This window comes from Strigops habroptila, chromosome 10 (assembly GCF_004027225.2).
Source record: "Strigops habroptila isolate Jane chromosome 10, bStrHab1.2.pri, whole genome shotgun sequence".
NCBI lineage: Eukaryota > Metazoa > Chordata > Aves > Psittaciformes > Psittacidae > Strigops > Strigops habroptila.
The window spans coordinates 42,204,141-42,231,135 of record NC_046359.1 but is presented as its reverse complement, the minus strand read 5'-3'; the positions used below and the strand labels follow the sequence as shown (position 1 = coordinate 42,231,135).

The window sequence follows — 26,995 nt, the reverse complement described above, 5'->3', positions numbered from 1 at the left end:
GAGACCAGCAGCCTGACACATTCCCACAACGCTGCCAGCCACATTCCCACATTGCTGGCTGCACACAGGAAGCACACAGAGGTGACCAAGAGGAAATCTCTGCTCACGGAGTTGTAGCACAGACCTTCTAACCAAGGCTGGTGCCCACTGTGCTTTCAGATATGTATATGGGTCTGTCAAAGCCCCCACAAGTGTGCTCAGGTTGGCACAGTGCACAAATGTCATTTGAATATATATATATATTTCCCACAGTCATCACACAAACACAAAACTCAAAAGATTTGCTCCTAATTTATTCCCTTCTTAGTGAAAGGAGAATAAATTTGTACATCCTTAATACCAAAATCGTACATCCTTAATATCGAGACCAAATTATTTTAAGCTGTAGCCTCACTCTCATACAAAACAATATATTGTAAAACCCTATAGATATGTTCGTTTGGGCTTTTATGGCAGAAATACCTGCTCCTCACCACCAGTCTCCAACAGAACAGAAACTGCTCTTCTCATTCCAACCACAGCCTTCATGATGCCGGGTGAGGACATAACCCTGATTATTGACACCAGCATATCTTTTTGTATCATGTCTCAAGCTCCTCTATGGATCTTCGGTGGAGCAAACCTAGACCTCTAGCACTACCAAGCACAAACCACCACTACAGCAGAACTAAATGCTTAGTAAATGGGTTTCTTACCCTACCTGTGGTCACTGGGGATAGGAGTGGGGGATACAACCTCCTTAGCTACTGTTCCTTGGCTGGGCATAAAGCAGCAGAGGTGCTACAACCAGTGCAAGAAACATGCAGTAGGCAAAAATCATGTGCAACTGCCAGATGACTAAAGACTGTATTTAAGTACGAGGGACAGATGAGTTTCTAAACAATTCTGGTATTTACAAACTTGTGACTCCGCATCACAAGTAGCATCATTTGGATACAGGGGGGAAAAAAGAGATGGTTTCATTTCTGGTAAGGAACACAATGCATGGAAATAGACTGTTGTTTCAAAGTAGGCCTGTCAAAATCGCTACAGTTGCACAGCTCGTATCATGCTTCTGCTTTAACACTTTGCAAAAGCCAGGCATGTATGAATTATTGCTCATGTTTAGTCTTAGCTGTGGAAAAAGTTAAACAGAAGCAGTTAGTCACACTGATTACATTGTTCAAATATAACTCCTGAGATCAAAATATGGACCTAAACCAGTACAATAAGTCAAACTGAATTTCAAGCACCTATTCAATCCTTTATTTGCATATATGAGATTCAAGGCTCACACTTAGGGGAGGAAAGACACCAACCAAATTTCCATCTTAACAGAAGTGCTGTAACTGTACTCGAAGCAAGTACAGAGCTGCTCAAAGAACTGAAAGTCTATTTGTATGGTAAAGTAATACGACAAAATTCTGCTCTTCCACCCACATTCTCCTGTAAAAGTCAACGGTGTTACATAGATGCCCACATCTACTCAGTATCTCCTTGTACCCATTCCTAGAGTGGGAGTGCATCAATGTTTAAATATCCCATTGAACAATTTGATCTCTCTATAGAACAGTGGCCTCAAAATTGTACATCCTCAATATAGACACCAAATTATTTCAAGCTGTAGGCTCACCCTAACATGAAACGTGTTATAAACCCCTATCGATAGGTTCATTTGGGCTGACATGTTTTATCAAAGTTTTATATAACTATTTCTTTTGCAGAAACAAAAATGGATTTCAAAGCTCCTCAGAATGAACCCCAGCCACTAAGTGCAGGCATGTCTTGCTTTACTCAAACATGACTTACACTGTCATGTGTACTCCAGAGCACAGTGCAAGTACAGGCTGAAAAGAATTATTAAAAAATGTATTTCATCATACTCACCACAAATAACAAAAGAGACACCAACTAAAACAACAGCTTCCAGTGACTCAGTTTGAATCATTACAGAAAACGAATGCTAATTTCAGCCAGCAGTATAGATAAAAACTACTGGTTCCATCTCAACATTTCATATTTTGCATTGTTAGAGCAAGTATTTCACAGTGGGCCTCTGCCACGAGAGGAGTTTGAATTGAAGAGAATACATCTTTCCACCATGAGTAACTGGAAAAGCTCCAGAATTAGCTGTATTTTTTAAAAAATAAAACAAATTAGTGCAGAATGGAACAAGAAGAGCTGAAAGTGCACTGAAGCTGTCTCACGTACTTTATGCATAGCGTCATGCTTGGTCTGTCCCTGAAGTACTGTCTATGCTGAGAAATTGCTTTTTTTAAAGGACATTTAGGCAAATGTGACGTTAGCATGAGATGATTTTGAGAAATTAGAATGTTCATCAGTTGTAAGAGTCATACAGTGCATCATTCTCAACAAAGAATGAAAATCCTGCTTAGCAGTGAGACTTCACCATGTAATTGGTCAGCTTCCCCCATCCCATCTGATCTTAAAAGAAAAAGCATGGTTTACTTGCATTGATTACATGGATCTTCCATCAGTTTCAAGAAGCCATTTGATCTACCGATTATAGCTACAGCCATCAAAAGCCTTAAAAGCACTTGACAAGACCTAACTCCCTGTTCCCTTCTAGCTATATGAGATACGAAAACGCATTAACAAATTCTCCAATGAATGGGTTTCATTAAGATTTGTTTTACAATCTTGTTCTAGGATTTAATGCAGAAATGGATTGATACGATGAATTATCACAGTAGAACTTCTTGAGCTTTCAGAACATTAATTTTGAAGCACATTATCCATCATCTCTCTGTTGTACTTTTTATTTTACTTACTATCTATAAAAGTCATTTTAAGGAAATCAGGTCGTACATTTCTAAATGCATAAAGATGCACACACAAAACTAGAAGCTTCTGGCCTAGTAGAAGTCAGCAAAAAAACCCCAACATTTTATATTCAACTCAAGCAATAATGACCAAAAAAATGTTAATAGCAAGAAGATATTTTGATGTACTCATCAATTGTATAAAAATAAAGGCATCTCCACAGTTGTTAACTTAGAAAAGAAGGAAGATCAGGAAGAAACGAAACCCTTTCCTTTGTTCCATTCTCAATTTGAGAATATGTCCTTAATACAGAACCTACAAGTTTTCTCCTTGTGGTTTTTGCTGCTTTGAGGGCTAAATGTCTTGTTTTAATCAGTGCCAACAGACTTACACTCATGGATTTACTCAGCCAAAAGTGATTTTACCAGAAAAACTTGAATAACCTGGGTCTTATCCTGATTAGATAGAATCAGGGTACAGACGCAAGTTCAGCCAATGGATGCCAGATTTGTGGAGGATAACATTCGCTTTGCCTTGCACAGAGAAAGCCATAGTAATAGCAAGAGAAACAGTATCTTCACCTAAAGGCACTCTGTGCTATAGCACCATCTTACTACTGATCCAGCAGTTTTCCATGCACTTCTTACAAGCTGTGACTCTGGCAAAGAGCCTTCTACACAAGGGCAGAGAATCATGCTACAGCCCAGACCCCTCTATTCCATTATTTAGGAGGGGTTTTGTGCCGAAATTAACCCACTGAAGTCCAGAGGGTGGATGAGACTGGCAGCATGGAACAGAAAACCTCCTGCAGATCTGCTACAGCCTTCCAAGCCAGCCCATTGGGAGCTTTAAGAACTAGGATAGCTTAACCCAGACACTGCACCTCATAACAAATACCTCAATATTGCTCTTCCCCGTGCACAGTTAGCTTTGTCCTTTATAGTCAGTAAAATGCATTTCCCTATCCAAGAGAACCTCACTAGATCACACTGTAATCTACCTGCAGTACAAGGATTCTGAGCTGGTCCTCTGCAAATAATGAATTTCACCCAGTGTTTCTTGAAGATTCATTGAAAATTATGGAAATCTATGAACTTTCAAGAAACCACACATATTCTATCAAAAAGAAACAGAAAAGTATATTCCACCCCAAAAACATGCTTGCTAATTTCAACAAAAACAGTCCTGTTCTCAGTATAAAAAACACTTTTTGATGACTAATGCTATCTACCAAAAGTGTTGCGGTAGTACGAGGTAACCCAGCGATGCTCAGGACCTGCCTACCCTTGGCACATCACATACCAAGGAGCAATGCAGAGCTTGTTGTGTTCATACATGTTCCCTGCCAACATACAATCATAGAATCACGGACTGGTTTGGGTTGGAAAGGACCTTAACATCATCCAGTTCCACCTCCCTGCCACGGGCAGGGACACCTTCCACTAGAGCAGGTTGCTCCAAGCCCCTGTGTCCAACCTGGCCTTGAACACTGCCAGGGATGGGGCAGCCACAGCTTCTCTGGGCACCCTGTGCCAGCGCCTCAGCACCCTCACAGGGAAGAGCTTCTGCCTTAGATCTAACCTGAACTTCCCCTGTTTCAGTTTGAACCCATCACCCCTTGTCCTATCGCTACAGCTCCTGATGTAGAATTCGTCTCCATAACAGCTCTGAAAGCGATTAGACCCACAGCACTTCAGACCGTAAACCCTGCCTCTGGGGAAGCATGCCTGTACTGCTTCTGTTCCCAAATCACATCAGCTGTGGCCAGGTTTGTGGCTCCACACCACGCTGCTCACTGCCCTAGGTTCTGAAGGGAAGGCAGGCTGGGCCAGGCTGCAGCAGACACAGCGCTGTCAGGTTAAGGATCCTTTGCAAGCATTTCACTTAAATTAACATTTTATTCAAGTGCAAAAGAATGAAAATAAAACTCGGTTTAGGTCTTCATTCGCTGTTAGTTTCCTCTGCATTTCCCTTTAGCAGAACACAAAAGCAGGTTTTTTCAGTTTCAGAGCTGTTTATAATAAAGCTTATTTCTCCTCTAGGTCTGAGGCAATGGTACAAGGTTAGCATGCCCATGTTGGATAATGTTTATTGTGCTGGGACTTTATAGTCTCCAATGTAATGCAATAAACCATGGAAATGTCTGTTATTCTCAGGATTTGGGTCCAAAGGTGCTTTTTCTTGCTCTCTATAGGGAACTCACTGCATTCTCCATCGAAGGGTGCAGGTTTGCTCTCATACTTGGTGCCTCCTTACGGTGTTCCCAGGAGATTTAGTGAGAGCAAAACTAAATTCACACAAGCCTTATGCCCTCTAACCTCCCCTTCTTTCAACCTCCTCACTTTGTCCAAAAATCAGAGAAGCATTTGTAACTTCCACTGAAATTCCAACACCATGTAAAAACAGGGCTTGCTTTTGCCATCCTTACACATGCACAATTCCACATACCTCAGTGGGAATTCTGACCAAGCGCTGCAGAATCCAGCTGCCATTTACAAACACTGACAAGTATTTTTTGCCTCCAGTTATTGATAAAGCATTGGACTATCACAAAGAATCCATATTCTCTGGGATATACTGCACTATTTGAACAGGATGCCTTGGCCATCAACCAAGATTACAACTGTTACTGTTACAGTGCTTGTATACTGTGGGTGTATTACATTACCCAAGAAAAACATTAATATCACATTAGCAGTAACCATCAGGGGCTAGTGATTCTTTATATACTGCACTGTTTTACTGCACAGGCTCATTTTCTGTCCCATTGGGTGTTCTGGTCTTTAAATATTTCAATGCTTCAAACAAATCTTTGTCAACCAAGTACTACATGCTTTTTTAAACATTATTTTAAACATTTTAAACATAAATTAAACATTTTCTAGCCCTACATGGCCAGTATAGAAACACAGCTTTTAAACACGAAGTACAAGATAAGCAGGATTACAGTGTCCCGCGTTTCAAAGGGGAAACAGCCTTAAGTTCACACTTCATCGAAAAGGTCTTCTTGTGAGAAGAAATCACAGAGGACCAGATGAGGTCCACAGGTCTAGGCAGATGACACTTAATATATTCTTTCCTGTGTGCACTATAAGTCATCCCATCCCAGGATGGGCTGAGAAGTTCTCAATTCCTTCTTTACTCCAAAGTGCGGGGAGGAAATACTGTGCTGCTTCTAACCCTGGCATAGCTCTTCTGGCTGGCATTTAGTGCATAGAATCAACCAAGTTGGAAAAGACCCTTAAGCTCATCCAGTCCGACCATTCCCCAGCACTACCAAGGCCACCACTAACCCATGGCACTGAGGTCTCGTCTACATGGGGTGTGAACACTTCCAGCATGAGAACCTGTCTCAGTTGATTTGCAACCTAAGCAGCAGCTCTCATCCCTAATAACTCTAAATAAGATGATTCAAACCAAAGGAGTTTGAGGCAAGTCTTACTACAGATGGTGTGATATAAACCTGAGCAAAACACTAACCCTAAGGGAAAGCCCCTGAACTCACATGCCTATGTACACTGCTATTACCTTTAGCCATTGAATGTGCACCAGCTTTCCAGACACACACCTAATATGAAAGGCTGTCCAAAGAATTCCTTGTTAAAGTACTGATTAAAAACCAGTATAATTAGTGCTGTCCTTGGAGCAATGCTTCCAAAAAAACTTGCATGCCAATTACTATGATGCTACTATACGGCCTCTTTCACTATGTTAACACCCCTGCCTCAAAATATAACACATGAACGTGTTTTCCTCAGTTCACCTGTGACTGTGGGTGCGTGTCCTGTACAAGTACCTTTAAGTGAAGCACTTCTTCAGTACCTATTTCTGTTCAATGACAAAACTCCTCTCCTTTCCAAGGGAACTCTCCCCAAATTAGGAACATTCCTGTACCTGTAACAACTCAATATCTGTTGGCACTACTTAACTTGCTTGCAGGTGCCAGCAAACACAGCTTGACAACAAGCCTGAGGTTTATTTGGCAAATCCCAAATGGCCTAAATAGTTTCACTGTGGGTCACTGTACTACCCACTCCACCGAAACCAACAAGGAGGAGCCAAACCTCAAGCTTTATGGGCCCATTTAAGCACTCATCCTGTGGGCATCCCAAATCATCTCAAAGGCCAAGAAAGCATGCCAAGGCGAGACAGGCAACAAGGAACCGGCATGTGTCCGTATTGCCAGCACGGCCGAGCCTTCCAGGAGAGAAAGGAGGCACTCCTTGTCTCCTGACAGACACCGGGCTTAGAAGAGGCTGATGGTCCCACATTAGAACTGATTCATACCACGTCCATCTGTGACGGCATCACATTTACAGCAAAGCTGGCCTGGGTCCAGCAAAAACTAGAAGCCACATTACAGAAGAAATGGGCTCCTAGACCTGAGTCACTTCCCTGAGCTTCTCCTAATATGTCTGAACTGTGCAAGCTTAATCTAAAAACTTGTATTGATTACAGCCCTCAGGACTGGCTGAGCATTCGGAAATGGAGTGCTGTCATTTTACCTCCGCTGTCTAGCACCACGCTTTGCTATGACACCTTCTTAATAACGGGGGAAGAGAGGAAGAAGCAGAGCATAGCTTGTGCTGCATGATTCCCCCCTGTCTCCAAACCTCAACTGATTTATTGCAGCAAGGTTTTGGCACTGAAAGTCAAAGGAGAAAATTGGTTTTTAATGAAGAAAATAATCTACAAAGTGGAGCTGGTTTTGCAAAGAGCCTCAGATAACTGGTGTTGGGAGATTAGAGAAGCAGCCTGCAGGTGATGAAATGTAACGTTTCATTTGTTAGAAAAAGAGGGCAAGATTCACTGTTGGAAAGGCAAGTATTTTTTCAGGAACGCATCTTCCAACCCCTTCCCTTCTACAGGAAAGTTGCAGAGACAAGCAACCTATTGAAAGAGCCCCACAATTTGATGTCAAAATATGGTCTTAGCAGAGGCTATTTCTCCAATAACACTTAAAACAAATTAAAAGAGCACACAATTGAAAATCATTCTTTGGATAATTCGAGTTTTCAGCTGTTTGTCAAGTGGGTTGTCTTTGCCTTATCATAATAAACTGACTATATTTTTAGTTAATTAACTCGTCTTCTCTTGTCTTCAACAGGAGCTCGATCCTGCACGTTCTCAATCACACTACAAGTTCTTAATCCCTCAAGTAACCCCACTGAAGTCAACGGAAGCATCAGAAATGCCAGAACTTGGGCTCGGAGCTTTAAAAAGCAACGCACATGCCTAGGTTTGAACAAATACATGGAGGCTCGCACGGTCGCAGGCTTACTGAGGGAGCAGCTTTCGGTAAGTCCCTAAGTGAAAGAATCTGGATAACATTAATGCATATTTGCATGCAATTGTGAAATTCGAGGCATTTTCCACTCCAGAGTTTTCCGAGAGACCTGATTGCAGTGCGCTGGCAAGAATAAATAAATAGATGAAGGTCTGCCCTCAGCCCTCCAAACGGCAAAGCGTCCCCTCGCTCAGGACAAACCTCCCCTCCCAACCCGGCCGGTTCCCCCGCGCCCGGCTCTCCCTTCCCAGAGACCATCTTGGATCCCCGCAGCCTCCCCGCCCGCCGCCGCAGCCCCCGCCGAGCGCCGGACCCCGCGGCCGGCCGGACCCCCTCGCCCCGGAGCCGGGTCAGGCGCCGGCGCTGCCCCGCTCAGCGCCGGGGGCGCGGACCTGGCCCCGCCGTGCCGGCGCACCTGCAGCCGGAGCCGCGCTGCCCGGGCCGGGGCTCTCCGCGGGACTACGGGCGGCACCGGCACCCGGGTGCGCCGCTTCGGCGGGAGCAGCCGCGGCTCCGCGACCACCAACCCCCCGCCCCGCGCCCGGCGCTGCCCCCGCTGAGGCAAAGCTGAGGCGGGCTGCCCCGCGCCGCTGCCCGCTCACCGTTAGACCTCCGCACGATGTTCTCCAGGAAAGTGTTCTGAGGCGCCACCAGCCCGCGCCGTCCCCCGGCCATAGTCGCGCTGCGGGAGCGCGGCGCGGAGGCTCCGCTCAGGGCCGCGCCGCCCCGCGCTGTGCCGCGCCGCTGCCCGCCCGCCCCGCGCGACTCATGGCCCCGCCGGGACCGGCACGGCTGTGCGGCACCAGCCCCGCGCCGCCTCCCGCGCACCGCGCCGCGCCGCACCGCCTCCTGCCGGCCGCCGCCGCGCCGCAACGCCGGTGCTGCAGCGCCACCGTCTGGGCGCGGCGCGGCACGGCACGGCACGGCACAGCGCCACGCTCGCTGAGGGCAGCCCGGCCGAGCCGAGCCGCCCGCGGGGCACACGGAGTCCGCCCCGGCACCGCTCACGGCCGCAGCTCCGGGGGCAGCGCGGCGCAGGGCCGGCTCCCCAGCGGCCTTGGAGCGGGGGGAGGCGGCGTGTGCTGAGGGGCTCGGCCCCTCACGGCACCCTTGACACCCGCCCTGAGGCGGTGAGCGGGGCTCGACCCGGGGCTGAGGCACTCGGAGCGCTTTAACACCCCTCACAAACCCGGGGCGGCAGCTCTCCGCCGCGGAACACCGGAGGCCTCACTTTCAGTCCCGGCCGGTGTTTCCCGCCCTCCTGTGATGATTCCCTTTGGAAGGCTACTCGGTATTAAGTGGCCCAACTGATTAACAATGGAAGCGGTGTGATAAACTATTTAAACATAATCTCTGACAGGCCTTAAACTCCTTGAAATACTTAATTTACGACGGTTTCCCGGTCAAGGATCAAACAACTTTGTTCTTTTCCCCTTACCGATCTACGAGTGAGTGGAAAATACTCAGATCTTTTTAACACAACAGGCAGATTTTCCCGCTGGCGTTGGCATTCACTCACTGCAATGCCTCACGCAGTGCAGCACCGTTAGGCTCCGCACCTCAGGACGTATTAAGATGTGAGCATGTTTCCACCTGGGAAAAGCCACTTCTCACAAAACGAACAAATGGAGCATGGCAAAGACGATGGTTGGTGTCACTCAGGCTGCTGAAGCCTTAGCGCTGCTCACACAGAACTCCGGCACAGTCCAGTTCGCGCTCTCCTCGGTGAGGATTGGACCGTGGCCCCACGTGCACTGCCTGATCCAGGCACGCACCATGGGCTGCTGTGGTGATACACATGCCGCCATGAACTCCCATCTGGCTGCCACTGACCTCCTGCCTCCCACAGCAGGGTTCAAGCGGAAGGACATGCGCTACACGCTGGGGAGAGTTGAGGGTGGAGGCAGGTGACAGCTTCGTCGTGGCAGCAGCTGCAGATGAAGTCCCAGAGTGTTCTAGTGTCAGCAGCCCCTGGGAGACTTTATATCAGTCTTCCAACACTTTAAAGGGGCCAACAAGAAAGCTTCAAGAGGGACTTTTGACAAGGGCCTGGAGGGACAGGCCAAGGGGAATGGCTTTAACCTGCCAGAGGGGAGATTGAGATGAGCTCTTAGGCAGAAGTTCTTCCCTGTGAGGGTGCTGAGGCGCTGGCACAGGGTGCCCAGAGAAGCTGTGGCTGCCCCATCCCTGGCAGTGTTCAAGGCCAGGTTGGACACAGGGGCTTGGAGCAACCTGCTCTAGTGGAAGGTGTCCCTGCCCGTGGCAGGGGGTTGGAACTGAATGAGCTTTGAGGTCCCTTCCACCCAAACCAGTCTGGGATTCCGTGATTCTGTGACTCCTAAAATGCCAGCATGGCCCAGCCCTGCTGCCAGGCACGTGAAGTAGCTGTGCCATGGAAGCTGCTTTTAAACCAGCCATGAACTGTTTTACCAGCCAGCCCTGGATTTTCTGCCAGAGACAAGGTAGGAAAAAAAAGTCAAGCACTAGAAGTTGCAAAAAGGCCACTAAATCTCCCTGAAATGTTGGCGGACTTTGAAAAATCCCATGGAAGCATTTATTTGCATCTTGACACGTCTAAATCTGTCCCCAGCAACTGCACAAAGACCCCTGGTTATTTAGCTCCCACTAGCTTCAGCAGTACAGGCCAAACCTGAAGAGATCTTAAACACTGCCAATTTCCCCAGTAAAACTGTAACTGTAACCTTTGACACAAACTTGCACAACTGCTAACAGCTATAAGAGTGAGGTTCCGAAAATCTGGGATCTGGAAGACTGTTCCATTATTCCTCTAAGCCACTGTGCCAGAGGGCAAGATGCATGCATGAGATATTCACTTCTGCCGGGCTCTGCAGGAATAGCTACGACTTGTAGGCAGCTGGCACACACTACAGGAACTTTGAGGCCTTTAAAGAAAAGAAGATTTTAGTCTGAATCAGCAAGTACACACACACAGGAGCGAGGGGACAGAGAGTAAGAAAAAGCTGTATTTTTTCCAGCAGTCTGTGGTCCTGACTCTGACTATCTAATGTTTCAGAGCATCATGCTTAATCCTGCAAGTTCCATGCCAAAAGTACCATTTTAGCTAGGCTGGGGTTTACACCTAACCCGTAATATTGCAAATGAAATAAAGGTTATAGCAAATGGAAGATTCCTTCTTTATCTTCTACCTCCTTCAGACTTTCTCTGCACTGCAAAATATGGCTCCTGCTGGTGATATGAATTTTTCGCCGCTACTGCAGAGGGACACTGTGCTAGTGTTTCAGTGTGACTAGTCTGAATTTTATAGTCATTTTCTTGCCATTACTAGTATATTTTGCAGCTGATACAAAGCTGGAAGCAAAGCTCCACTTAAAGCCGAGCACATACATTGACTTCATTATTAGATGGTTACCTCTCTCCAGCTGTCGGGGGGGTTTTTTGGAAAGCTGAAAACTGGAATTGCTTAATTTGCTTGTTAGCTGAAGCCTATTGGACAGGACTTACTACCTAACACTTCCACTTGAGGCCAATATAAAAGGTCATGGTTTGCTATAGAGGACACTCAGCTGTATTTTATCATGCTGCTTTTTCAGCCTGTTGTTTTGTCCTGAAAAGGCCCCTAGGTCAGGACTTGCAGCAGCACCCCAGTAAGTGACCGTCCCTCTGCTGCAGAGCCTTAAGCTCCACAGTTACTCTGAGCAGCAGCTGCTGCTGCAAAAAGGACAGATTTGCCTTCATCTAAGCTGTGTGTATTTGTCACCCCATTTGAATTGAAACCCAGCCTGAAAAGAAACCCAGCGCTGGTGGTGAATGAGGAAAAGCAGCTGAGACACCTCCCTTTCTGGCAGCAGCCCATATTTACGCCAACCCATTTACTGACATGCCTGTAACTTCCAGTGTTGATACACACAAACATGTTGAAAATTCTACCATCAATAAAAACGTTCGTTCCGGGCACTAATTTGTGGGAATGTCATTAAACCCCACAATATCTATGAAATAAAAGCGCTGGAACAGAGCTCCTTTCTTTCGTCTCACAAGGTTCGCTCCTGAGAGACACTACTACAACGTCCTTTAAACACTTCCTCTTAACTCAGCCATGCAGTGTCTCTAGGTGAGATTTGTGAGGTGTTGGAAGAGATTACAAGAAAACTTTTCCTAAAACACTGTGTTCTAAGTTGTCTGGTCTTTAAAGCTAGTAAAAACCTTTCTTCTGTGGATGCACAAACCACCAACCCTTGCGCAAAGTCCCAAACGCAGGAAAAGTTGCTGTAAGGCTCCTCTGCCTGCTTCTGCTGCCTTTCACTTTGAATTTGTCTAAAGTTGCACAAGACTTTTGCTGTTAGACTCTGCCAGTTCTTCAGGACTTGCCATTTCATTGTCACAGCATCAAATCAGTAAAGAAACACAGTGGTTAGGTAAGTCTCAAAATTTAAAGAGTGTATATTGAAAAGCACTGGTTTTATCCAAGGCCTTTTTGAATTCTACCCTGGTTTGCACACTACCTTCTGTTCTTTGTACAAAATAAACTGTCAAAACCCAGAATTATAACACAAAGTTATAACAAACCACTACCAACCCTGAAAACAAAAGGAGCATTTGATCTTTGAGTTCCATTTGTGTACTTCCATATGGCTTTTGCTAAACTGTCAAAATAAAACACACCAGTTGATAGAAGAACAAATTACAGAAGGTAATGCACAAGTTACTCTGCCATATAGACACGAAGCAAAATATAAGGAAATTCTGAATTCAAACTAAAATGAAAAAATAATTCTATTTTTTTTACATTAAAATCAATAAAGTGGTTGTTATTTTACAAATTCTTCCACCCCAAAGTTTGTAAACTAAAGCCCCCATCTAAGTGTACACACACACGAATACTTACTTGTTTGTTATTAACAGTATTTTTTATTTTAGGGAAAAAGAAATGAAAACCAAAAGTCAGTCTTAAATCTGAGTCAAGAGTTTAACGAGTACACGCATGTCCGTCAAAAAGAAAGAATTTGGGAAAACATCTGTGCATCTTACTGAAACTGTTCAATTTATTTCTACTACTCATTTTAACCAAAATGCCACAGATGTTAGCAAAGCTCAGCCTGAGGTTCCTAAAGGTCCAATTATTTCTGCAGTCTAAAATTCAGTGAAACTTCTAACTCACAGAAACCCCCAGTTGCACAGCAGACTGCAGAACCGAGGATTAAGGAATGTTACTATTCCCAAATTGCCATAACAAATTTGTCAAAAACCAAAACCAAAATCCAAAAAACAGAACACCACAATGTTCTTTTCCAGTGTTCTTATGGGTAACAAATGTGAAAAATAACTAAAAAATCCCATGTTCCAAATGGAAGAGGGGCAGGGAATATCTCAAAATAAAACTCATAAGAGAGTACATAGCCAGTCTTTATTCATCTAACATTTGGAGTGTGAGCTAACAGGGAAGAACTGTTTCTCTTACAGCAGCTCAAAAGGGCACAGACATCCATGTCTGGACAGCATGCCCATCTCCATTCACTTCAACCTGAGGTAGCGTGCTGTCCTTCCAGATTCAGAAACAACACAGACCACAACTCAACACACAACACCCCCCCCCAGATTGTGATTAGGGCATCAGCTGCTACCGCCATTCTCCTCACTGCAGGTGTCCCTACCCAAGCCTCTTGGCTCAACCCTGCCCTGCCCTGCCTGTGGTCTCTCTCAGGCTCGGAGCAGAGGCAGTGACCCACTGCAGGGCTATTACTCAGAGGAAAAGATCCTGAACCTTTGGTTCCAGGTCTCGCACTGTTTTTGTTAACATTTTTGTTGTGTACTTGAGTTGGTTTCATTTTCCCTCTGTCTGGGTCAGTATAAATCAAGGCAAAATAAAGCAACTCAGGCACAACTTGCCTGAATTTTAACAGAACACAGGGGCCCCACTAAGAAACTGTAATAACTATTTTTATGTGCATGCCCTGTCCACAATAGGCCTGGAAACCCATCGTTGAGGGTGACAGCTTTCTGTTCAGCAGCAAGAAGCACTGCAGTCTGTGTTACTGTGTTGTTAGTGACTGCATTTTGATCTCTCAAACTGTGGTCCAGTAGTGCCCAATTTAACAATACAAAAAAGCCACTTTTAATCGTACATTTTCATAATATCCTATACAAAGAATAAACCCAAACCCTCTCTATTTTAGGCCCACTTCAGAAAAATAACAAACATGTTTGTGCTAGCTAGCAGGTCTTCCATCTCTTTTTTTCCCTACTTTGGCCCTAAAACATCCCTTTTTAACCACTGCCCTTGATCTAAACTATGTGATTAGCTTTCTCAACAAACCTTGTGTTCTACTACACAGCAGCTTCCAAGAATGTAGTGATACAAAGAATTCCTAAATAATATGGAGTCAGACTCCCCAAATTATAATATATAGCCTAAACTCTGTAGTTAAATTTAAAAAGCTGAGCAATCTTCTAAACTTCATTGCTTGTTCTCTGGACAGCAGCATCCTACTTGTCAGGCTGACAGTGGTAAAGACACTGCTGCTGCCTCCTTTCCAATAACCTCTTCAAGAAACACGCCTCAGAAAGCAGTCAGCGTAAAACTGTACTCAACTCAGTGAATAAGTTTCTTGCATGGGGCTTGTGTGTCACAGCCTCTGTCCTACAAGTACTCAGAATTCCTGTTTTGGATTTATGTATTTTATCAGGTTCTCTCTTACCCCATAACTTTACTGACCCTATCTGTTCCTTGTACCATTTCAATTTTAGAAGGTTTGCCAACAGAGACAAACCAACCCCCCTCCCAAAATAACCCCTAAAACAGGGAAATAATAATAATAAGAGTGAGAATAAAAATAAGAACATATACCAAACTCTTCTCACTTCATTTCAAAGTTTCATCAAGCCGAACATCTGATCACTCATTTCCCACTTACCAATCCTCCTGTCAAGTGGATTACTCGCAGTATGTGCTTTCTATAGAGACAGAACTCTGCTGCGCTCTTTGACAGTGGGAGGGATACACAGAAGTAGCCAAACAACAGAAGGAGCACAAATCTGGAAAGAAAGAAACTCAACCAACCAACCAAAAAGAACCCTCTTTGTAACTAGCTTAGCACCACCATTTTTATTGCATTTCAAATTTAAATGTAGTGTTACCAATTTTCCCATTCTATCTAATCTCTTGCTGTTCTCTCCTGCAGTTGCAATAAGAAAAATTACTAATTTTCTAAGTTCGATCCTACCTTAATAGCATTTTTCCAGGGCCTTTATCAGCCCTGGACTCATATTTCTCCTAAAGTCTGACGGGCTATTGATTTTTGGATACCTGCTGTGGTTTGGGTTTTTTTAAGGCCTTTCCTAATTTTGGTTAATTTTTTTACAATATATTCAACTCAGGCACTGCCAGGTACAATGTTCATAAGGAGCTCACATTTTACAGGTGTTCAGTCATGAATACAGATGCTCTATGAAATTCAAAGTGTTTAAACAAATAGAACAGGATTCCTTCCTGCGCTTCCATCGATGGTTGAGAAGCAAAGACTGCTACCAGTTAATTCATACAAAAACTTCTTGTGTAAGGTCACACAGTACAGTGAAATATCAGGTCATTCTTTAGAAAAGATGCAGTGCAATATCCAAACCTATCTCCAGCTACCTAACCAAAATACAGTGCATGGCACAACAGAAGGTGAAGTTAGGGAATGTGTGGATAGGAGACACGCTTGTCAAGAAGTGAACATTTGTACACAAGACACCGACAGAAGCACCACCTATCGAAGATGATGCCTTTGGCAGCCCTGCAGTAGCTGCAGGGAGTGGATCTCCAGCAGTGGGCTCAGAGTGTAGCTCTGACACCTGGGCCATCTCTTTGGTTTTTCAGAACAATACACATCTAACACAAACCAACCTCACAACAGGCTCCCACACTGTAACACATTTCAAGTTTTAATTAAGACGACCCTTAAACCGAGGGTAAAAGCCACCTTCATTAAAAGGGACATAATTTAGATGAAAGATAGTGAACTACATTATGAGCAAGTAAAAACCTCATCTCCAGCATAAGTGTATTTAATACATTGGTTGAGAGTGAATTTGAAGTGGGTATTTTTCTAAAATCCAATGATAGCAAGGTCCTAATGGTATCCAGCATTCTCACCCTGAAGTTGTGTAAGCATGACCTTTTGTTTTTCCTCTTGGTTTAACAAACAGTCAGAAGCGCTGTGAACTGCTGAATCTTCCCAAGGAGAATGTTCCTAGTGCAGCCTGACCCTTTATGTATTCATCCATACCCTCAAACACAAGACTGGGGATTTCAGTTTTATATTTATGTAGTTTTGTCTGCCTCAGACAGGAGAAGAGAGAATCATCATTCCCAAAAGCATTATAAAACACTACCTGAAAAGCCAGACAGAGCCATATTGATTTCTTTGCTGTTGAGTTGGGGCGGGGTTTTTTTAACAGAATACACTTGAGAACCATTTGTACTCCCAGAAAAATCCAGTGAAATGGTTATTACAGTAACAGTTTCCATGTGGGAAAATAAATCTGACACATTTCAGAAAAATTAACTAACAATTATATTTTTATTGCTTGCAACTTCATCTTACAGGTATTCTCAAAATGGAACCTCTTGCTGATCCTTCTTAAACTGCATACCTCAACTGTGGATCATTACATCAGCCAAGCAATATTTTCAGTAGGAAAAGATATGCTACCTGAATAGCAATGATATTTTTGGTATCTACATAGTCCAGCCACACAGAGCTCCAGAATGCAGCATAGCTCCAGAACACTGGGATTTCTAAGAAACACTATATGCTTTTCTATCAAAACTGGAGATGGAAAACAAAAATAGAAAGTCTTTCAATACCTCAGGAAGCTTCTTTTAGACATATACAGCCAGTGTTGTTTTCCACTTTATCCTGCCCCTTGCCCTTAAACCACAAGAAGCCAGGTAGGATAAGCTATGGAGAACAAAATGTAGCAGGAAGTGCCAGTATGCTGTAGCATAAAATGCTCTTACAATCCAAAGCCCAAGACACACAGCAAAACAAGCTGCCACTACTGGTTACTACACCACTCTTTATACTTCTTTTCCACATGCAAAGATACATCATCTTCCTCAAATGAGGTTCTGAACACTAATACATTTGGTTCTTCCAAATCACTCAAGATTACTCCTACATTGACACTGTGTCTTAAATGGATGGGCAGTACAGAGTTAGAGTAATTTTATGGAGTTGGTTCACATTAACACATTACTGCTCTTTCCCTTATTCTCCCTTGTTTTTCCTAACGTTGGTTACATACGCTGACTCACTAAACAGTAAGGTGTTTGGGGCAAGGCTCTCTCTTTTTCAGGATTAAGCACACAACACAGTAACATACCAGAGCATAGGGGATTTTTATTATTATTATTCTGGTACATGTTAAAGGACATTTTTCTCAAGGAGGTGAGTGTTTGGTATTATTAACTGCAAGGAGAAAATCTTGCACAGTATGTTCCTTTTGTAATGTTACTTTACAGGAGGAAAAGGAGGAGGAACAAAATGGGAAGAAGCAGAAACATCATTAACTCACAGCAAACAGTCACCTCTTCAGGTACAACAGCAACGGACAACCTGAGAGAAAGAATAAAGCCCAAGTTTAGCACATATTTCACTAAGTGTGTGAAATCAAAGCACTTGCTTTGCATTTAAAAAAACAACCACCACCAAACCAACCCACAAAAAATCCAGATGCCATGCAGGAGAAGCAAAACTACATTTCTTAGGGAAATCCAACAGCTTTAAGTATTCATTAGGTGACATCTGATTTCCACTGAGCAGTCCCATGGAAAGTAGTTTAGGTAAGTGTATGTGAAAGGAGACAGGACACAGTCAAAGCACACTAACTTACCAAAACAACTATAATGCCTTTTTTGTTTCTTTCTGTGGGAAACAACTGGCCCTGAAATCAAATGATTTGTAAAGAGATGCTGCCATTTCAGTCACCTACACGAGCCACTCATGCACAGACTGAGCATCTTCACTGACGACACTGAATGCCATGTTCTAATTCAGACACACTGCCAACTGTTGCCAACATTTTCTTTGAAGAGGGTATGGAAAATAGGGGAAGTTCAGGTTAGATCTAAGGCAGAAGTTCTTCCCTGTGAGGGTGCTGAGGCACTGGCACAGGGTGCCCAGAGAAGCTGTGGCTGCCCCATCCCTGGCAGTGTTCAAGGCCAGGTTGGACACAGAGGCTTGGAGCAACCTGCTGTAGTGGAAGGTGTCCCTGCCCGTGGGAGGGGGTTGGAACTGGGTGATCTTAAGGTCCTTTCCAACCCAAACCAGTCTGGGATTCTATGATTCTATGTTTGCAAACTGGCTTTCTGAAATGACGTGTTGTCCCAAGTTGCCTCTGTAACATAAAGATCAACCAGCTGAACTCAGGCTTTTCCCACAGTGTGTCACCATAACCAACTGGACACAGAACCCTCTTTACTTTCTGTAAATGTTACAGCTTACCAGATGTTTAGGTTAACTCCAGAGAAATGAAATCATGAGAGCGAAGGGGCTGATGAGGAACACCTGTCCCTCCTGTCAGGAAAAAGAGGATGTATTTAGAAGGTTTGTAATTTTTCTTTTAAAAGGAAAAAAAATAAATCATCATACGGCATCAGTGGAACTCCCTGCTATAGAGTTACTGAAACAAGAATCTACACACATGTAAAGGTAGAACAGATATTCTCATAACACATCTAGAGGAACTGAAATGATATTTTTCTTTTTCCAATGATACCAAGCTTTACTCTTCAAAGTCTCAAATAAATCTTTAGCAGACCAAAACCAGGCTTCTTGCCAAGAGAGAATGGAGATTATGGCACCTGCCCCCAAATGAGTTCCTCTGGAACCTTTGTTGCTCATAACCGTCAGGATCAAAGTACTGACCAAGATGGATGTTCATGGTAACCCATCACACTAATTCTTGGATAAGCCTTCCTGCACTGCAACAAACAATTTGAAAGTACTATTTTTAACAGATTGTCAAGTCCTCCCATTCCCGGCTTCATTCAACATATCGACCACCAACACTGTACAACACAGCCTAAGCCGCAGTTTGGCAAAGGTTTCAGAAGAACACAATCTGATCAGCTGGTGGCAGGTATTTAAATACAGCAAAGGGTTTATAACTGTTGAAGTCCTTAGACTTCTCAAAGAAACTGCTATGTGATTTTCTCAATTTCTCAAGAATAAGTTACTGCCTGTGCTTATACAGATAGTCTATTCTCTGTGATGCTAACTAAATGGCAAAGAATTCTGTCCACATACCTCTTGAAGCCTGTAACTGGAAGACAGCACAACAAAAATAAAGCAAACAAATAAAAAATCTCAGTTGGGGGATATTAACAGCAGCACCTCAGTGAATGTTTTATTGTTGCACTTAATTGACCAGTTATAGAACAAATATTTACTGATTTTTGCCTTAATAAAATATTAAGACTAGAATTCAGACACACTAATAAGTGCCCAGCTTGAGACCAACTCTAGGTATGCCTTTCTTAATGTGTTTTTGAAGACAAAGAGCATACTTTTCTTTAAGAAACATGCATACAAAGGAGATTTTAAGCCTTCACATTAAAGCACAAGTTTCTAGGCTGGATATTTCCAAAAGGGTTCATGGTTATCCCATTTTCTCTGCGTTTCACACAACGCAGATTATAGATTTGTAATTTTTCTGAAGAAGCATCACAAATTAATTTGACCTGTTTCTAGACAGATCTAAAAAGACACTGTCAGGGAACTGTCAAATGCCCTTTCCCAAAAAACTGAAAGCATAAAGCTGTCAACATTAGACAAAAAGGCCAAGCATGTGAACTTTTCATGACCCAGAAATTTCACAGGTGAGATGGACACAGCATACAAGAGAGACATTGAGGTGCTGGAGCAGGGCCAGAGAAGGGCAAAGGAGCTGGTGCAGGGCCTGGAGCACAAGTGTGATGAGGAACAGCTGAGGGACCTGGGGGGGTTTAGTCTGGAGAAGAGAAGGCTCAGGGGGTACCTTATCGCTCTCTGCAACTGCCTGACAGGAGGATGGAGCCAGGAGGGGTCAGTCTCTGCTCCCAAGGAACAAGGGATGGGACAAGAGGAAACAGCCTCAAACTGCACCAGGGGAGGTTTAGATGGAGATGAGGAACAATTCCTTCCCCAGAGGGTGCTCAGGCATTGGAACAGGCTGCCCAGGGCAGTGCTGGAGTCACCATTTCTGGAGGTACTAAAAAGAAGTGTAGATGTGGCACTTTGGGATGTGGCTTAGTGGTGGACTTGGCAGTTGTTAGGTTTATGGTTAGACTCAATGATTTTAAGGTCTTTTCCAATCTAAATGATTCTACAGTAATACAGGCATGTGACACCATCTAGTGTTTTAAGAAGTTATTTTGTGCTGAATAAACAGTCTTTGCTTTCGCACAGCTCACCACTCAACAGTTAAAGCTATCGTTATCCCTCATTACAAGGTAATATTAATGAATTGCAGGAGCCCACAGTTTAAAAGCCTGATTTTAAGCAATGAATTCCAAGAACCTGCTCTATCAAAGATGATTATAAGAGGCCTCAAACCTGCACGGAGCAACCTTGGAAGCCACATGGGTCTGAAGCTCAGTTAAGTCACGGATAGTGAAAGCTTCTATTTCTACTAAAGCCTGTTAAAAGGAAGAAGCAATGGCTTCATCTTCCTTGTTTGCAACCTCTCCATTCCTTAATTCCCTTCCTCTCTGTTGCAATCCACTTTGTGCTCTAGCAGTCCTTCCCCTCCTGCCCAAACACAACCTTTCCCCCTGAAACTATGACTTGGGAAGTAAGTCTTAAGAAGAAACGCACAACCTCCAAGAATCACAAACTGCCAGGCTCATAAAAAGAATTCTCAGGCTGGCCAGAGTCATAACTTCTAAATGCACTGGTTACATTAGTGTCCTCGATGGCTTATGCTTAGAAAGAAAAACTAAGAGTAAGGATATATATGGTAGTATTAGTCTAAGCTAATTCCTATATGTAGTTTCTACAACAAATGTAAGACCAATCTCACAAGTCTGCTCTAGCATACCACATTTAACCCTAGAGCACCCAGATACTGAATGTGACAGAGCAACTACGGAGAGGGGGAAAAAGAGAAGAGAAAACCTAAAAATAAAACAAAGGAGGACTTCTGCACAAGTAAAGGCATGCTTGAAGCCAGCCCACTTTAGTATCACATGGGAAAAAAGCCTCATGACGTGCATGAAGTGCTTGACTTAGTGAACCTGTGCTCTTTCAATGTAACCTCTGAAAAGCAGTTTTAACAGTAGCCATGTGAATAATAGAACCAAAAAAGGGCAAGCTCTTGAGACAATTTTCCTCCCAACTATACTGACAAGAAATCTTTCTTCCACTCAGGTGATTACCTTCACAATACTTGTAACAACTTGGCACTCCTGAAAGCTGTAATAGCTTATTAAAATGTTCAGTGGCTTTATCACTTAAGAACTGATATACTCAGTCATAATGCTGCACCTATGCCCAAACATCCTTAGAAAATAAAGCCAAAAAGCCTCAAAACCTCAGTTTTTAGGGGAACTAAAATAATGAAGCCCAATTTCCTGCACTTTTTCGTATTGATTTTGCACCTAAGTGCAAACGTTGAAGATTTTCCTGTGGTTCTGGTATTTGTAAGCATTCTCTCTTACATGAATTCTTTTGTGTACATTAAAACATGAGATCCCATTACAGCTTTTTTCCCTCAATTGTTGAGGCACTTGCAGGTAGCCAGCCACTTGAGCTGCTACCTTCTAACTCATCTTTCATTCCAGCCCTTGGAGAGAAGGAACAGGAAGCACACAGGAGCCAGAGCTTGTTTTCTCCCATTTTTGACAGTCAGTTGCCAAAAGCTGTCACAAAAATCAGTTCTTCAAAGGCCACAATATTCCCAGAGCAGGAAGAATCTTAGCAATGTTTTTCCACTGCATTCTAGGAAGCACACGTAAATCAGAGGTTTTTCAGAAGCACAGAATTTGACCATATCCATGGCAGGGGGTTGGAACTAGATGATCTTAAGGTCCTTTCCAACCCAAACCATTCTATGATTTCAAGGCAAGTATCAAACAACAGAGCCCTGCAAACATGGCAAACTACAACGTTACAATCAGACTGTAAAGCACTACGGACACTTAGTAGTCACCAGTAGTCACCTTTCCTTAATGTCACTGTAAGAAAGCAGCTGTACCAGTGTAGTTAGCACTCTTCAATCAACCAAACACCCTAGTGCAGACAGCTGCCAGGGCAAAGTTTGGGAATAATGGCCGAGATGTGACAAAGTATAATGGATTGTGCCAGACAGGCTTTAGTTGGCATGAGACTTGACTACAATATATAGTAATGGTAACTTTAATGGCTAAGTTTATATTTTTTTCCTACATCAGGAAATAAATCTGCCAAGTTACTGCTGCATCATTAAAAAAAACCTTTAACACATACTTAAAGTATAGCCATGACATTACATGTACTTGCACAGAAACAAGACAGATTATTGAGAGTGGTCCTGAGGAGGAGCCCTTGAGGGTGTTCGGCTGATGAGAAGCTCCCCTTGACCCGCCTTCAGTGTGTGCTTGAGCCCAGAACCCCCCTCCGTGTGCTGGGTGCACCCCCAGAATGTGAACAGCAGCTCAGTGAAGGGATTCTCCCCCTCCACTGCTCTCTTGGATCAATTCCAGGGGAGGCCATGAGGATGCTGCAAGGGCTGGAGCAGCTCTGCTCTGGAGCCAGGCTGAGAGAGCTGGGCTGGGTCAGCCTGGAGAAGAGAAGGCTCCTTAAGGGGAGACCTTAGAGCAGCTCCAGTGCCTAAAGGGACTACAGGAAACCTGGAGAGGGGCTTTGGGCAAGGGCCTGTAGGGACAGGACAAGGGGAATGGCTTGAACCTGCCAGAGGGGAGACTGAGATGAGCTCTTAGGCAGAAGCTCTTCCCTGTGAGGGTGCTGAGGCGCTGGCACAGGGTGCCCAGAGAAGCTGTGGCTGCCCCATCCCTGGCAGTGTTCAAGGCCAGGTTGGAACTGCAGGAGCTTTAAGGTCCTTTCCAACCCAAACCAGTCTGGGATTCTATAATTAATGCATCTCCAGATTAAGTAACAAGGCTGTTACCATAGGCTGGAGCCAGTCCGAGGTGGTTTTTTTTTTTCCTCTTAAAACCTGAGTATTTTGACATGAACTACATGGTGACACCTGAGCACTTGGTAACACGTTGGAATTACACTAAATAAATAAAAAGAAATAAATAATTTTGCATATTTAGAAAGAAAAACCAGCACCATTTCACACACACACACTTTACAGCACCTGGAACTACCTGCTGTGCTGCCGCCTTCTGGTGCCAGCTTCCCGGGCCCCTTAATCCCCTCAGCCTTACTTGACCCTGGCCTGAAGCGCTCCCAAAAGCCGCAGCGAGCAAGGCGGCAGCCGCGCTCGCCCACATCGCCTTTCACAGCCAGGGCCTCGCACTGGCCCAAGGTGACCGCCCTCCGGCCCCGGGGACTGCCGCTCCGCTCAGGCCGCCCCCGCCCCGCAGCGGGACCCCCGCACCCGCTCCCTCACAGCCCCTTCGCAGCTGCACCGGCGCCTCCCGCCCCGCACCACAGCGCGGGCCGCAGCACCGCCACTCGCCACACCACCCCTTCCCGCCAGAATCCCTGCGCCGCCCGGATAATAGTCCCCCCTCCGCCGCCGCCGCCGCTCCCGTCCACCGGGGGAAACCCCGCAGCGCGGCAGCCAAGCCCCGGTGTCGGCACAGAGAGAATGCTCCCACCGCGGGCAGAATCCTTCCGCCGCGCCGCCGGGGCTCCGCCGGTATCCCCGCCTCCTCGGCTAGATCCGGCCGGGCCGGCGCGGAGGGATTCCCGGGGGCTGCGCGACGCCGGGGGAGGGAGGGAGGGAGGGCTGGTGTGAGGGGGGAGGAGGCGTCGGCGCCGCGGCGGCCCGAGGGGGGGGCGGGGAGGGGGCAACATGGCGGCTCCGTATTAACTTCCCCCCCTCGGCAGCCCGTGCTGCCGCCGCTCTCCTCCCGCCCCCCCCAGCCCTGCCATGCCGGGCATGATGGAGAAGGGAGCGGAGCTCTTGGGGGGCAAGAGCCGGGCAGCCCCCAACGGCACCAAGAGCAGCAGCCCCTCCAACGGGCACTACTCGGAGCCGGAGAGCGGCGGCGGTGACAGTGGCGACGAGCACGGTGCGAGCCTGGGGCCGCCCCGACAGTGGGGGGAAGGAGGGGGGTGGCGGGAGGGGCGCCGAGCCATGCCGAGCCGCCTCCCCCTTCCCGGTGCCGGCGCTGCCGCCGCCGTTCCTCCTCCTCTGCCGCCGCCGCGCGTCTGTGCTGCGGCGGGACGGGCCGCGGGGGAGGTGAGGGGAGGGGAGGGAAGGGAGGGAGAGCGGGGGGGGGGGGGGAATGCGCGGGAGCGCGCAGCGCGGCCCCGCGGTGCTTAACGATGGGGAGTGTCTCCCGGGAGCCGCCGCCGTCTCCATTGTTCCGCTGAAATAAACTCCCCCTTCCGCCTCCGGCCCCCTCCCCGGCGGTTGTCGGGGTTTAATCTGCGGCGGCGGCGGGCGGGGAGGCGGCGGCGGGGGGAGGTGGCTTATTCCGCACGGCCGCGGCGGGGGCTCCCGGGCGGCGCGTCCCCAGCCCGCCCGGGCACAGCCAAGGCGTTAATTTCTCTCCCCCCCCACTTTGCGTTGCAGATGTAGGAATGAGGGTCGGAGCGGAATACCAGGCGCGCATTCCTGACTTCGAGCCCGGTAAATGGCTTTTCGGCTGTAACCTGACATCTTGCCGCCGCCGTTCCCGAGCCGGGAGGGATGGGGTCGGTGCTGGGGAGGGCTCGGCTCGGCGCTCTCCCGGCGGCGGCCGCGGGGTTGTATTTATTCTGCTTTCCAGCCTTTGTGCTGGCGATCCGGTGCCGGCGGCGGGGCAGCAGCTGCTCCCGGGAGTGGGGGGCACCGCGGTGGGAGTATTCCCACTCGGCTGATGGCGAATTCCCTTCGCTATCAGCCGCGTTATGTTGTATCCGGCGGGAGGCGGTGAAGCAGAAAAAGGTTGGATGCTTTTTATTTTTCCCCTTCTTAAACCATAAGGCATATCCTACGTTAACCAGGTGATTTAAGGATATTTGCCGAGGGGAGATGGATGTTTTCGGGGACGGGTGGGAAGTGATGCGCCTGCCGGAAGCGGAGCAGACCTGGCTGCGTGCTGGAGGCGCTGGGTGGAAGATGCGCTGGGTGGGAAACTCCTGCCCCTGGTCTTGCGTGCTGTAGTAGCCCCGCTAACCCCGCTGTTGCAGGCTGAGCTGCTCTCCTCCGCCTTCCTCAACCCCCCCAGCCCCGCCCCGAGGAATACTGGGCACGCTTGCATAGCCTAGCCCTTGGTTTTAAGCGAGTTAATCGCTAGAATGCTGTCTTGCGTTACTACCCCGAGCAGTGAGACCGTAGGAGCGTTGATCAGTTCTGCTGTAGTGGTCAGATGAAGCCTATCTACTTTCCTGTTCTCCAAACAGGCTCCATTGGTGTCAGATGATTTCCTACCGGAAGAGGATTGGGCCAGAGCTTCTCACATAGTGCCTCCTAAAGCTGGAGCGAGCCCCTCTTGATGGGCGCAAGTCCCCACAGGCCAAAGAAAAGGCCGGGGGAAAGAAAGGGGGAGGGTGGGATTAAATGGATGCATGATCTTGGCATAAGGGAATGCCTCTTCCCCGAGAAAGGAGCGCGCAGTCGAGGTCTCTTTGTTAATAAGACTAACCGTTTACACCCTTTATTTTTATATTGCCTACATAAAAATAAACAAATAAAAATTACCCTTTCTAATGTGTAACCCGGGCTTGCTTTTCCTACAGGCCCCTTAAATTAGAAAAACACAGTGTTTATTTTTCTTTTGATTAAAAGAACTCTTCACCCCTTGTAGGGCAACTGAGGATCTGTGGTTTCAATTTTGTAAACTATATCTGCAATAGCATCATTGCTTTTGTACCTACAGAACTATTTTTATGCTCTCTTACAACCAGATGGTTTAGAGCTCCTAAGTGGTCCTGGGAGGTGGAATTCAACTGATGCTCCTTTCCCTAATAACTGGGATTAATACATACTGCTTTATCAATTTCCTTCATGATAGAAGTCTTTCTTTAATAAGTCGTGTAAGAGGCATAATGTATATATAGTATTGTTGTTCTTGGTGTGTGTTTTGATTATTAGGACAAGAAGGTGGTAACTTTTTTTTTTTTTTTTTTTTTTTTTTTTTTTTTGGAACACCCAAGTATTGTGGAAAAAAAGAAATAAGTCCATAAAGGGTAGAAGTACTGTACATGCTTACTATGCTAGCAGATTGGTTATCTGAAAGCTCATGCTTTCCCCTTTTTTCTTTTTTGATGGGTCTGGAGATGTCATTTCTTAGAGATGGAAGTAATGCTGGGCCAAAAGGTGTTCTCTTATCATAGCTGCACTTAGATTTCTTTTTCTGGGGGGGAGCAAATGTTGTAACTAACACTGCATTGTACTCCCAGGTCTGCATATATGGGCATAGGCACTATCTTTAACTTAAGTGCTGTTTCTGCTTGTAATTGCTTTAATGCCTGTTTTGAGAGAGTTTAACACAAAGGTTACGTGTGTTTGTTTACAGTACTTTGAGTGCTGGTTTTTTTAACCCCCTTGAAACAAATAGGTGGGAGAAAGGACTTGATGGATGAAACTAGATAGAAGTCTAAGATACGAAGTCAGCCCTCTGGTACACATGCAGAATATGAGAATGAGTAGAATAAATACCTTGCTTAGCCTATGTTGAAACACATTCATAAGCAGTGCATTGAGGAACAAAACATTTGTGATTAAAGTTGTGATGGTAGTAAACTTTTTTTTTTTTAAAACCTGAGTTCATGTATAAAATAAGATTATTTTTAAAAAGAAAAAAGCGAATCAGTTGTAAGGGAAATAACATTCTAATTG

The 26,995-nt window shown here is 45.7% G+C and overlaps 2 protein-coding genes and 1 long non-coding RNA gene across 12 annotated transcripts in view; 1 reads left to right on the top strand and 2 right to left on the bottom strand.

Annotated features, from left to right (window-relative positions):
- Window positions 1–8,868, bottom strand: part of KCNH1 (potassium voltage-gated channel subfamily H member 1) — a 191,041-nt gene extending 182,173 nt beyond the window's left edge. For both annotated transcript variants that reach the window (XR_003993536.2, XM_030499828.2), the window contains exon 1: window positions 8,653–8,868. Coding sequence is in view for 1 of the 2 variants with exons in the window: in XM_030499828.2 (XP_030355688.1) it covers window positions 8,653–8,725 (73 nt within the window). In the remaining variant the exon portion in view is untranslated. The remainder of the gene's footprint in view (window positions 1–8,652) is intronic.
- Window positions 8,869–17,279: 8,411 nt separating this feature from the next.
- On the bottom strand, window positions 17,280–23,897 carry LOC115614015. 2 transcript variants are annotated; one of them, XR_003993596.1, is made up of 3 exons: window positions 23,823–23,897; window positions 18,520–18,591; window positions 17,280–17,631 (listed from the first exon to the last, which is right to left on the bottom strand). It is a non-coding gene; the product is annotated as an uncharacterized LOC115614015 (long non-coding RNA). The 2 variants fall into 2 exon arrangements; XR_003993595.1 differs by lacking the exon at window positions 23,823–23,897 and adding an exon at window positions 23,367–23,546.
- The window catches only part of RCOR3 (REST corepressor 3), a 26,773-nt gene continuing 23,661 nt past the window's right edge, over window positions 23,884–26,995 (top strand). For 3 of the 8 annotated variants that reach the window (XM_030500222.1, XM_030500215.1, XM_030500216.1), the window contains exons 1-2: window positions 23,884–24,239; window positions 24,746–24,802. In XM_030500222.1, coding sequence (XP_030356082.1) covers window positions 24,098–24,239; window positions 24,746–24,802 — 199 coding nt within the window. In that variant the 5' untranslated portion in view covers window positions 23,884–24,097. Of the gene's footprint in view, window positions 24,240–24,279; window positions 24,410–24,580; window positions 24,803–26,995 lie in introns of those variants that run through there. The other 5 variants (XM_030500217.1, XM_030500218.1, XM_030500219.1 and 2 more) reach the window with 4 other exon arrangements.